The sequence below is a fragment of the Budorcas taxicolor genome, chromosome 7, assembly GCF_023091745.1.
Source record: "Budorcas taxicolor isolate Tak-1 chromosome 7, Takin1.1, whole genome shotgun sequence".
NCBI lineage: Eukaryota > Metazoa > Chordata > Mammalia > Artiodactyla > Bovidae > Budorcas > Budorcas taxicolor.
Window position 1 is genome coordinate 62045256 of NC_068916.1, and position 13388 is coordinate 62058643.

General features: G+C 47.0%; 1 protein-coding gene across 1 annotated transcript in view; it reads right to left on the bottom strand.

Moving 5' to 3' along the window:
- Nucleotides 1-1699: 1699 nt before the first annotated feature.
- Nucleotides 1700-13388, bottom strand: part of CCDC69 (coiled-coil domain containing 69) — a 36350-nt gene continuing 24661 nt past the window's right edge. The window contains exons 5-9 of the mRNA XM_052642926.1: nt 7198-7271; nt 6215-6316; nt 5606-5725; nt 4588-4685; nt 1700-3954 (exon numbers count right to left, since the gene is read on the bottom strand). Of these exons, the coding sequence (XP_052498886.1) occupies nt 3777-3954; nt 4588-4685; nt 5606-5725; nt 6215-6316; nt 7198-7271 (572 nt within the window). The 3' untranslated portion in view covers nt 1700-3776. The remainder of the gene's footprint in view (nt 3955-4587; nt 4686-5605; nt 5726-6214; nt 6317-7197; nt 7272-13388) is intronic.

Here is a 13388-nt window from a genome sequence, read left to right on the forward strand (position 1 = left end):
ATGTTAAAAGTGTACAACATAGTGAATCAAAACTTTTCCGTATTATACTTCATTTACAGCCATTATAAAATACCATGTGGTGCTGTTACAGCAGGTGTCACCAAAGGCCACTGCTGCCCCACCTGGACACACACACTGCAGGCCCTGGGTCACCTCTGCATTCTTAGACGCTCTGTTCTCAGGTCCTGCTGTCCTAGACCCAGTGCCAGGCAGTGGTGTGGATTGAGCGGGGCTGGGCATTCGCTCAGATCGGGCATTGTGGCGAGGTGGTTGTTGCCAGGGCAGACCTCTCTGCCCTGTCTGTTGACAGGCCAGCACTGTGTACTCCTCATGAGTGGAGTCTAGGCTCTGCCAGCATTTCTGTAGGTCCCACTGGTTCTCCAGGCAGCCACAAGGGCTTGTCCCTTCTGTGTGGGACCCCGGGACTGGGGCGTCCAGTCTGTGGCTCCACCCACTCACTCCCTGGGATGAGCGTCCACTCATGTGTTCAGATTTCCTTCTCAGCCCCCTCCCAAAGTCGCAGGTGCTCACCCAGTGCTTTCCTTCTCACCCTACCTGATTCTGTGGGAATCTTTTCGTAGCCTTGGTTACACAGGAACTCTTCCATTTTCCAGATAGTATTCTGAGAGGCTTATTGCACACGTAGATGTGTTTTTGGTGTGTTTGTAGGGGGAGGTGAGCTCTACGTCCTCATACTCAGCCATTTTCTTCAGGCTTCAACTCAGATCTTTGTTCCAACCATTCTAACAATCAGCTCAACATGTGTGTACCCATATCTCTCCCCTTCTCTCCATGGCAGACCCTTCTTTCTCCCCTAAACCCGCCATCCAAGCTTCAGCGACCTTGGTACAGAAGAATGCGACAAAACCCATTCCAGGAAGCACAGAGATACCTTATGCCTCTCCTCCAGTGGGGAGGAGCCCTCAGCTTCTCTCCAGGGACCTGAACAGCTTATCTTTGTCCACAAATACCTGGCCTTTCAGGTGCTCTGATACTGACGCGTGACCGTGGCCAAGTCACTCTTTGTTCACTGCGCCTCTTACCTGCCCACCATGCCCCATTCACAGATAGCACCTGGGGCAGCTGATAGACAGTAAAATTTTGTCCCTGCAGCTGGGCCCACCCCCTGATGTCAGCGCCAGGCCCACGGCGACACACGATGTGCTAGGAAAGCCAGGTGGGATGCAGGGAACACCCTCTGTGTGGAAAAGACCTAGTCCAGGGATGCTGCCATTGATACCTGCCAGGCCAGGAACCTTCAGGGTATGGGGATAGCTACCACCCATGTCCTTGTGTCCCCCTGCACCCTGACCCCTGGCATCCAGGTGTAGAGCAGCGAACCTTGGTGGTTTTGATGCCAAGGAGGTGCCCCCTAAAAAGCAGAAAGAACCTTCACCGTCACCCGTACACTCTGCCAGCCCATCAGTGCTTTCACGTCTTGTTTCAGCCTCAGGACCTCACTCCAAGCCTTCGCCTATTCTGACAGGCAGCATTTGAGCCAGCCTTTACTCCAGCCTCAGCCGCCACACCAACCCTGGGTAAGGCCAGGGCCCATGCCAGTTCCTGAGAAGTCCAGAACTGCTGGTGAGTCCCTCAGCTCCCAGGACTTACTCCGCAAGGAACCCTGCCCCCAGCAGAGGCCTTGTGTAAAGACCCACTTCCTTTCTCTCCCAGGAAAGCGAGGCCAGATGAATGCAGTATCATGTGTTCTTTTTATTTTCCATAGCTTGCCTGCCCCAGGGTGAAAGTATGACCACAGTTCACCTCTTCACAGCCACCACGGGCTACACGAGGGAAACCCCACCTCCCTCAACCTGCCCCTTCTCCAGCCCTGCCCGGTACTTTTCAATTAGAACAATGTTTTCTAATTTGCATTCTGCAGCCTGAAGTGCTCAGGTTGGGGTAGAAACTTGGTTAAAGATGTTTAAGAGACGCTGGATTCTTGGCTCCTTCTTTGTGAGTTTGCAATGCACGTTAGCATATTAAAGGCTCTGAAAAGTCCTGCAGTTTGCTGAGCTGTGTAACTTGAGTGAACCTATGTGGTTAGTTGCTCAGTCACGTCTGACTCTTTGCGACCCCATGGACTCTAGCCTGCCAGGCTCCTCTCTATGGGATTCTCCAGGCAAGAATACTGGGGTGGGTTGCCATGCCCTCCTCCAGGGGATCTTCCCAGCCCAAGGACTGAACCCAGGTCTCCTGCATTGTGGGTCGATTCTTTGCCGTCTGAGCCAATAGCAGAGCTGTGTAACTTGAGTGAACTTAGAGTTTCCCAAATTACTTGGCCACCCCTTCTTTTCTTGGTTGTGACCATTCACATCCAGAGCTGCCCCCAAGGCCCCTGGATAATGTGTTTGCACAGGTTTGGAGAAGCAGAGTCACATCTGAATACCTAGAAGGAGAAAAGCATGAAGCCCAGATCGAGGGGAATGAAGAAAGCGGTCTGGGTTGATGGAGGAAACCTCTGTTCCCATGACTTGACCTTTCCTACATGCTAGCCCCCGGGAGCTGGGGGACCTCAGGCAAGGCCCACTGGATCCTGTGATCTCAGTGTGCTCTCTGCTAAAGCTTGGACAGAAGCTGCTTTGAGGATCTTTCACAGATGGGGAGTGAGGTGCATGTGCAGGCATTTAATCAAAATGCTCATACAGAGACGGGATTGTTACTGTCTCCAGATGACCCAGTGCTTCCTGAGAAGAATCTTGAATCCACAGATGGTCAGGCCTGGACAGGCCTGCCGAGGTTAGTTACTGCAGCCACCCCTCTGCACTGATGGGGAGGCTGAGGGCCAGGATCTACAGGCCTGGGGTCGGGGTGCTAGAAAGGACTGAGTAGAGAGCAGGACTGAGAGACTGGACAGGGTGGGGCAAACAGAGCAGGGAGAAAGACCACGTCTCATACACGGCCTCCTAGACTTCAGGGAGGAAGACGAGGTACGCTCAGATGACAGATGAGCCCCAGTCCTGGCTCTGGGTCCCTCTCCCCGCCTCGGTTTCCTCATCTGCACGGGGATGAGGTTCCAGCTCTGGCTGTTGAGGGTACGTAGATCCACTAGAGGGCACCCGAGTCCTGACGGTGCTGAGGCTGCGGGAGCAGGAGGGTGGCAAGTGAGCCCTGCCTGGTCCAGGAGGAGTAGCTCTGGCCTTAGCCCTTGGATGGACCAGACTCTGGGCCTGGGGCCGATGGTGTGCCCAGTGGGCAAGGGACTCCAGTGCCTCCCCACTTTAATTCACAGCGTGCAGTCCCCTTCCTCCCTTGCTGACCTCCAGCCCCTATTCTGACCTTCAGACAAGTCTAGAATGGAACAGTGAGTGACTCAAGGGTGGTCTGTTCAATTTTCCTAACTGGTTTAGAGGCTGAGGAAAGGTCAGGCGGGGTGAGGTGGCTGGGGCAAGTTAGGTCACTGAGGACCCGGCAGCAAAGCTGACCAGTTAGGACCAGGGGCGTGTTCCCTCTTGGTTGGATGCCCAGTGTGGCATGGTTGCCCCTGGGGAAAGCCTCAGTGCTCCCTGACCTGAACAGAGAGAAGGGTCGGGGGAGCGGAGAACAAAAGGGTTCCTGTCGCTTGTCCCCTGCACCTGCTCGAGGGAGCGCGCTGCTCGGGGCCCAGGTGATTCTGTGTGGCCCAAGCCCCCAGGGCCTGCTGGGCACACACCCTGGCTCCCAGTCTCACTCCCGTCCTGATCCCCTCCTGGGAAAAGGACAAGAGGCCCCTGCTGCCTTCTCTACCAGGTCCTGGAGAGGAAGCTGTGACCGCAGGCGTCCTGGAGGCGCAGGCCCTATGTGGCCAGGAAGGAGACCTCAGTGGGGGTGACAGAGGCCAGCGGGAAGGCAGGGGCGGCGTCAGCCCCGAGGACCCGGTACAGCAGCTCCTCCTTCTCCTGCTGGAGCTGCCGCCGTGATTGTGACTCCTTCTCCAGGGCCTCACGGGCAAGAAGCAGGTCCTCCGAGAGCTGCCTGTGGACACAGAGCCAGCACTGCCTGAGGGGACCACCTCTTGGGGCCTCCAGCAACTGCGAAGACCAGCCTATTCCTCCAGGAAGCCTGCCCAGTGGCCCCACTTGAAAAGGCAACTCCAGCTGCTGACCAAGGTGGCCCTCAGCTTTGGGTTCAGATCTGCTCCACTACTAAGAAGCATAATTCTTCCCAGGTATTCACTCTGGGAAAATCTGCAAAATGGGAATGCTAACAGGACCGGCTCTTAGAGTCATTATAATGATTAGGATTAGATGAGATAATATGTTATCAACAAATTACATCTGACACATGATCTCAGCTGTGACTGACTGACCCCTTACCACTGATGCAGTCATTCTTTTGGCCTCTTGAACCCTAAGCTTCCTGTTCCTTCTTCCTGAACTGGGCTTTCCCATGGAGCCCACTCAGCTGGGATGGGGACAAACAGATATTAATCAGTCCTGCTACTTCTGTTTCCGGGCAGAGCTGGTCCCTTGGGATTCCTGACCCCCAAGCAAAGAGGAACCAGGATCCTCCCCCAGACAGGCTTGGGCCTCCTGGAGACTCTCCCAACTGGAGATTCACAAAAAATAAGCGGTGGGGATGGGAGGAGCAGGGTGTGGGAGCAACTACCTTGACACAACCATCTGGTTGCGGCCTCTGGCGTGGAGGTCCTCGTTCTCCTGCTGCAGGGTGGTGATCTTCTCCTCCAACAGCAGATTTTTTTCTTTCTGTAACAAATCAGTGAGCTCAGAAAGCCTCCGGCACAACGTGTGCCATCACCTCCCTCTTATCCGTGGCCACCAAAAACACTGATTCACTTTAGACCAAATGTTACATTTCATGAGGCACTAAGATTACTTGGAACAATGCAACTAAGGCATGAACACAGGACTGCCAACTTTTCACTTCGTCAGATGAGTATTAAAAAAAGAAGACAGCCACTACCATCTAAAATCTCCATCAGTTCCCAAGAGAAAAAAAATAGTTTGGTTCTCCAAAAGACATAATTAAATAATGTATATAAATGTAAGTGTATCTGTTATGCTATTCCACAAAAAATGGTTGAACAAAGTGGATAAGGGTCCACTGAAATGGTCTAACTTTAGGTTGTGTGGCACACAAGAGGCCAGGGAACTTCTTCCAGGACAATGTAACATAATCTATTTGGATTCAATCCTAAGTCCCCCAAGGCCTTCCTTCTGGAGACAAAGTCATGGTGTCCCTAATGCCCACCACTGCCCAGGCCCGTCCTTGCTGACTCTGATTTCCCGTATCTGTCTGATTTTTTTTTCCCAGTGTTGACTCCTTCCTCAACCCTTGCCAGACCTGTGACATCTGCCAGCCCCTCCTGGTTAGCCAGGCTACTTGCCCTGGTGTCACCCAAGTGATAGCAACACTAATGGTCAAAAAGTACAAGACCAGGATGAGAAGGAGCCACTGCTGGGCCCAGACCAGCCCCAGTGACTCAAGGGCCAGCATGGGCAGGAGGTCAAAGCTGGTGTGGACTAGGCTAGGCCTTCCTCAGAGTATAATCAGTACCTACCCCCTGCACACATGACTGAGGAAACGCCCAGAAAGTGGAAGCACAAGGCTGCCTCCCCCAGCCCCCTTCCCCATTCCTCCATTCCAGCCACTGCCAGCCACGGACCACTGTCTCCATGAGGATCAGCTGCTTGTCCAGCTCATGGATTCGCTCATTCTTCATCTCGATGACAAAGTGTAAGCTCTCCAGCTCCTGCTCCCAGAACTGGCTGAGGCTCCCATGCTCCTAGACAGGAACACAGGGTGACCTTAGACCAGCCCGCATGGGGAGGGCCAGGGGAGTGGGGAGAGTGGGCTACCTCCCTCCTCCCCCTTCTGCCCCCAACTGTGGTTGACAAGTCCCCTCCCCATCTTGGCCTGTGGCAAGTGCTTAACGTGCTGTATCTTACTCTATTCCAACAGTGCCTGCTGCGCTCGCACCATCACAGACAAGGAAACCGTGGTTCACGAGGTTAAGCTGCTTCTGCTAAGTGGTAGGTCTGCTCTTGGCACTTCACTCTGAGTCCAGAGCGTGAGCACTTGACCACCCACATGCCTCTCTCTGATCTTTACGTTCCCCCTCAGGGACACGGGGACACTGTTTCTTCCAGACCCTCATTAAGGTAAGAGCATCCGTTCTAGCCCCAACCTTGAAGAGGGACTGGCTTTTCCTGTTGCCCAGACCTGGACCTCTCTGGAGACTGAAGGAGGACAGGCTGTGGGGACCGCCACCTACCTGGATGTGCTTCTTGTAGTCTCGGCTCAGGATGGACTCCTCTGCTCTCTTCATCTTGGCCTGGAAGGCCTCCAGCTGTGCAGTCAGTCTGTCAATGGTCTCCTGGAGGGGGGAGCAGGCAGGAGATGATGTAAGCCCGGCTCACAAGGCTGGAGGTGGACTTCTCCACCCCTTGGGGAGGGGTCAGTGTTGGCTTCTTCAGTCTGTCTTTGCTCTACCAGCACTGCAGGCTAAGCACAGCCCCAGCTCTCCATACCCTTGGGGACGATGTCAGGGTATTCAAGGCAGACTGGCATTCAAAGTGCATGCAAGCCGGGCTCAGCGTCCTTGCTCTGTCTCTTCTCTCACTGCTCCCTCTACATGCCTTCTCCTGCAGCCAACATCACATCACTCTTGCAGCTGCCAGGTACATGCCTGCCTCCATACTGCTCCCCTGTCAAGGATTTTCCTCCACCTAAACTTTGTCCATCGCCTCTAGGATATGGTACCCCCTTACTAGGGCTCACAGACTCCCATCGTTTGGTCCCTGCCTCTCTGGCCTCCACTGTTTTCCCCCTCATGCTCTATACCCAGGCCTCCTGGACTTGTTTCAGTTCCACAGGTACTCTGTATTTTTTTCCCTTTCCTCCATGCATTTAAACACGTGTTTTTTGTTTGTTTGTTTTCTGCTAAGGCACTCTCCCTACCCTTCTTCATCTGAAAAATTCCAACTCACCCTCAGATTCCAGCTTAGACCTCACCCTCTCTAGAAAGTGACCTCCCTGACCAGTCAATCTGGGTCAGAGGCCTTCCTTCATGCTTCCACGGCTCACTGCGCAGCCACCCACGGCTCTAATCACACCATTGCCCCAGGCCCACGATGTCTCCAAGATGCTCCCAACCATCCCTGAAAAAGACTCCAACCCTCATCTTAGACCAAGATCTCCTGAGCTGACAGCAGGGTCACCACATCACAGAGACTCACACGGCCCAACCCTTCTCACCTGCAGGGCCGCCTTGGCCTCCTGGAAGGAGTGGGTAAGGGCTTCTTTGTCCTGCTCATAGGAGGCCTGGAGGACTGGAGGGAAAGGAGGCGCAGTAAGCTCAGACCCCTCACACTTCACCCCACAGGGCCAGAGAGCCCAGGTGACCGCTTGGGACCATAGGGGTCAGGAGTCTGAGAATGCTTTTATTCATCTTTCTATCTCATGGGCTTGGGGCTGAACTAGAATTATAATAGATATTTAATAGAAGCTCGTGGAAAGGGAAACAAATGAGATCCTGGGAAGATCTTGCATCCTGCCTCCTCTACAAAGTTCCTTTCGGAAAATTCCAACCTTGTCTCAATTGAAAGAAGACAAGAGGGAAATGACCAGTCACTGGGTGGGATGGGAAACAGGACAGAGGACAGGAAAGTGTAATATAGCCGAAAGCCCAGGGATGCAAGGGGCCTGTGTCGCAGGGGCGGTGACACAAGAAAAAGAATGTTCAGTCACATAAAGGTGATAGAGCTATCAAAACTGATAAGGTCAGCTCTATAAAAACTATATAAATTGTTATAAAAACTAATTTTAAACTTTTTGATAAATTATGGGACAGGTAATTTACCAAGACAGGTTTGGTTCCAAGTAAGATGAAGGAAGCACATGCGATCCAGTCTCCTGAATTTAGCTATAAAACCAGGACAGAATGAATGGCACAACTATTTTCAGACTCTGAGCAGTAAATGGTGGCAGGCAGACTGGGCAAGAAGATCAGAATTCAAAGCACTGCTCAACCAATGTATTTATTTAATTTAAACAAGACCCAGAATCTGATGTATTCAAATAATCAGAATGTTCAGAATGCAATACAAAATTGCTCAGCATACAGATCCAAAATTCCTCAGGTGACAAGTCTAAATATTCAGCATACAAAGTGGGAAAATCTCATCTCTCCTGAGAAAAGACATTGAGCAGATGCCAACACTGAGGTGCCACAGATTTCATTCTCCCGGGGATCTCCCTGACCCAGGAACCAAACCCAGGTCTTCTGCATTGCAGGCAGATTCTTTACTGACTGAGCTACAAGGGAAGCCTGTTGGAATTATGAAGGGACCTTAAGGAAGCCACTGTATATATAAGAAAGCTCTGAAATAAAGGTTAATACTCTTCCAAAGAATGAAAAATCAGAAAGTGTAACCAAACATTAAAACCAGGAGGGAATTTTAGAACAACAGCAACAAAAAATGAAGTGAAAACTCACTTGGTGGGCTCAACAGAGGAACAGAGATGACATAAAAAAGAGTCTGTTGGTGATGAATTCTTTTAGTGTTTCCTCATCTAGAATGTCTCTATTTCACCTTCTTTCCTGAAGAACATTTTTTTCTGAAGATAGGATTCTTGATTTACAGTTCTTTTATTTTAGCAGTTTTAAAATGTTCTTATTCCTTGTAGCCTCCAAGCTTTCTAAAGAGAAATCCACAATTCATTCAAACATATTTCCTCTATGTAATGCACCATTTTTCTTTCATTCTGTCCCAGATTTTTTTGTCATTAGTTTTAAAAAAAAGAGATATGTTTGAGTGTGGATTTTGTTGGGCTTACTTTGGGGTTTAATACACATCTTTCACCTGTAGGATTATTTTTTTGCCAAATTTGGGAAGCATCCAACCATTCCTTCTTCAAATAGTTTTTCTGTACTGTATCCTTTCTGAGTCTTTGACACAAATGTCAGACATCTTAGGATTATCTTATGGATACCTGAGGCTCTGTTCATTTTTTTCCAATATTTTTTTGGCTTTTGTTCAGATTTATGGTAATTTCTATGGATAGAAGATACCTACATTAAATATGTCACAGGTAGGTTAAAAGTAAAAGAATGAAAAAGCTACATTTAAGAATAAGGAAGATTCTCAGGGATGAAGAAGTATATTACATCATGATAAAGGGGTCTGTTCTCCAGGAAGACATAACAACCTTCAATATCTATACAAGTATAGTCATTCTTCAAATTACATGAAGCAAAAACCGACAGAACTGAAAGGAGAAACAGACAAATACACAATTACAGTTGAAGACTTAAACATTCCTCAATACTCGATAGAAAACATAGGCAGACAATCAGTAAGAATATAGACCTGAACTATACTGCCAACTTGTTTTAACTGGTTAATTTATAAAGCACTCAACAGCAGAATACACATTCTTTCTGAGTGCACATGAAGCATTCACAAGATAGACCACATCTTGAATCATAAAAAAGCTGTAACAAGTTAAGAAAGGAATGAACTATAAACTATGTTCTCTGACTGCAAAGGAATCAAACTGGATACTGGTAACAAAAAGAGAACTGGAAAATATCCAAACACTTAGAAGGAAATACCCTTCTAAATTGTCAGTGAGCTAAAGAGGAAGTCTTGAGAGAGATTAGAAGAAATTTTGAACTGAACAAAAAATATAAAACATCAGTTTCTAGGATGCAGATAATGCAGTGCTTAGGGGGGAATTTTTAGCGTTAAGGGCTTATGTTAGAAAAGTGAAAGTCGCTCAGTCATGTCCAACTCTATGTGATTCCATGGACTATACAACCCATGGAATTCTCCAGGCCAGAATACTGGAGTGGATAGCCTTTCCATCCTCCAGGGGATCAACGCAAGGATAGAACACAGGTCTCCCGGATTGCAGGCAGATTCTTTACCAGCTGACCCACCAGGGAAGCCCATTGAAGTTAAATTTGTACTTAAATACTGCCTAGAAAAGAAATGGCCAAGCATGTCTTTTTTTGTGTTTATCTGGTGTCTGTGTATCCTCCATGGTCAAATATCTGTTTAGATCTTTAGGTTTCTCTGAAAAATTCCACTGAATATTTTAAAATGATATAGCGCAACTCTCTACAATCTCTTTCAGAGACAGAAGAGGAAGGGACATTTCCCAGCTCATTCCATTAGGCAAGCTTTGCCCTGATACTACAACCAGACAGATGGTACAAGAAAACTATAGACCTGCTGCTGCTGCTAAGTCGCTTCAGTCGTGTCCGACTCTGTGCGACCCCATAGACGGCAGCCCACCAGGCTCCCCCGTCCCTGGGATTCTCCAGGCAAGAACACCGGAGTGGGTAGCCATTTCCTTCTCCAATGCATGAAAGTGAAAAGTCAAAGTGAAGTCGCTCAGTTGTGTCTTCGCAACCCCATGGACTGCAGCCCACCAGGCTCCTCCATCCATGGGATTTTCCAGGCAAGAATACTGGAGTGGGGTGCCATCGCCATAAACGCAGATAACAATCTTCAATAAAATATTAGCAAATCAAGTCCAGCAACATGTAAAAAGACCAAGAGAGGTTTTATTAATGCAAGTTGAAAAATTGAAAGCTCAAATTAATATAATCTACCATGTTAACAGTATAAAAAAGAAAAATCACATGATTATATGGATCATGGATCTAAATGTAAAACTTAAAGCCATATAATTTTTGGAAGAAAAGAGAGAATATCTTTGTTACCTAGAGTTCAGCAATGAGTTCTTAGACATGACACCAACAGCATAATTGATAAAAGAAAAAATGGCCTAGAATTTATTAAAATTAAAAGCTTTGCTTTGTGAAAACCATTAATGAGAAAATGAGAAAACAAACAAATAAATCTTAAACACACACACATGGACTAGGAGAAAATATTTGTAAATACAAAGGACCTGTATCCAAAATACATAAAGATCTCTCAAAACTCAACAGTAAGAACAAAACAAGCTAATTAGATACATAGGACTTGAACCGACATTCTGCCAAAGAGGTTATACAGACAGCAAATAAACCCAAGAAAAGATGTTCAACATGATTAATCATTATTGAGATACAAATTATACCCACCATGAGATATCACTACCTATTTATTAAAGCAGCAAAAAAATAAAGTCTTGAGAAGTGTTAGTGAAAAGGAACAGTGGAACTCACCCATCACTGATGGGAATGTAAAATGATGGTCCCTCAGGAAAGCAGTTTAGTCAATTCTCACAAAGCTGAATATACATGTACCACGTGACCTATCCATCCCACTCCTAGATATTTACCCAAGAAACTTAAGAACACACAGAAACCTTACACAAGTGTTGAGGAGAGCACTATTCATAATTACCTCCAGTTGGAAATGACCTGTCCCCGCTTGGACAAGGGGATGAGTGAACAATGGATCACAATTCAGCGTTGAAATAGGAGGCACTCCTGATATACCCAGTCACTTAGAAGACTCTCAAATGTACCACGATGAGGGAAAGAAGCCAGTGTTAAATATTATATTGTATTGTTTTGTTTCTGTAATAATCTTAAAAAGACAAAACCATGTGTGGAGAACAGATCAGTGTTTCCCAGGGGTTAGGGTGGGAGAGGATGTGAATACAAATGGGCAGCCTGAGAGAGTGTTTTGGGGGTGATGGGACTGTTTTATATTGGATTATGGTGGTGGCTGCATGAATCTATACATGTGTTAAAGTTTATGAAACTACATCAGAAAGTCCATTTTAATGTATAATAATTAAAAACAAAAATAGAAAATAAAAGACAATAAAGTGTCTACAAGTGTAAAAATAAACCACCACTAGTCTTTCCCAGTTACACTTCCCCCATGGTATATTTCTCATCATTTATTTAATGTTCACTTAGTTTTTGTCATTTAGTCACTAAGTTGTGTCTGACTCTTTTGCAACCCCATGGACTATAGCCCACCAGGCTCCTGTGTCTGTGGGATTTCCCAGGCAAGAAGATTAGAGTGGGCTGCCATCTCTTTCTCCAGGGGAATCCTCCTAGCCCAGGGATTGAACCGCGTCTCCTGCATTGGCAGGTGAATTCTCTACCACTGAGCCAACAGGCAAGCCTTAAGCAGCACCTTAACAGGTGCCAAGCAACCAAAAAATAACTATGAAAGAATTCTGACTGTTGGGAAGAACTCAAGACAGGCAGTCCCTTCCCCTCTGGGTTTTCACAATAGGAAAACTGTCTTATTAATATCTTTATAACACTAAAACCAGTATCAAATCAATGTTCTGCTTGGAGAAGAAAGCTGTTTTCCCATAACAGCTTTGAGAAGGAGGGAAGGACTTTAGAGATATAGATACTGAAGTGATATTCAAGGTAAGTTTCAGAGATACTGTAGAAAGTGAACTGAGGTCAACTGGCAGGCCCAGTTTCACAGGGTACATTAGTACCCTTCAAATTCCCAGGGCAAAGGCTTCAATTCTATTTCAAAACATTTTATGCTAATGTTGCAATATGTTTCAAGATTCTTAAAATTGTTCAGACCTCTGTTCTAGTTATTCCATTTCTGGAAATCTAAGGATATAATGTAAAATATGGGCACATCTTTAGGCAAAACACATTTAGTGCAGTATTACTTAAACAGTAGTTAAAATCTTTATGTCTAGACTCACAGGAAATAAGGAAAACCATGTGTGCAGTGGTCTAGACTTTACAAACATTTTAGCAGCAGATGAATTACTTGCAAATATGTTTGACACAATGTTAAATAAAAATAACTGTGTATAAAATTTTACATATAAAATAATCTTAACTGTGTTTTTAAAAGATAAATTCTGGGGGAAAGTCATAAAAATACTGATCATGAAAAAAAACTGGTATCACTTTTTTGAGGTCAATTTCAACAGCATCAAAAATCTAGATAATCTTCCCCAAAGAAGCTATACAAATAATCAACATGCACATGAAAAGATGCTCAGCAAAATCAGTCATTAGGGAAATACAAGTTAAAACCACAGGGAGATACCACTTCGCACTCACTGGGATGGCGATAGTAAGAACAACAGTGACAGAAACTGACAAGTATCGGCAAGGATGTGGTGCAACTGGGACTCTCGTGCACTCCTGTTGGAGCTGAAAAGCGGTACCGCTACTATGGAAAACAGTTTGGTGGATTCTCAAAAAGTTAAGCACAGAATTACCAAGTGACCCAGCAGTTCTGCTCCTGGGGGTGCAGCCAGGGAAACTGAAAGCAGGTGATCAACCAGGGGCTTGTACTGAAGGCACTTGTTCACAGCCCATCCATGAGCAGATGAATGGATAAAAGAGAGTGTGGGGTGCCTAGGCAATGGGATATTATATGCCACAGAAAGGAAGGGAATACTTTTTTAAATGGTGTTGGGGAAAGGAATGGAGTGCCCACACACACTGCAGCGTGGATGAGCTTTATTCTGGGTGAAGGAAGCCAGCT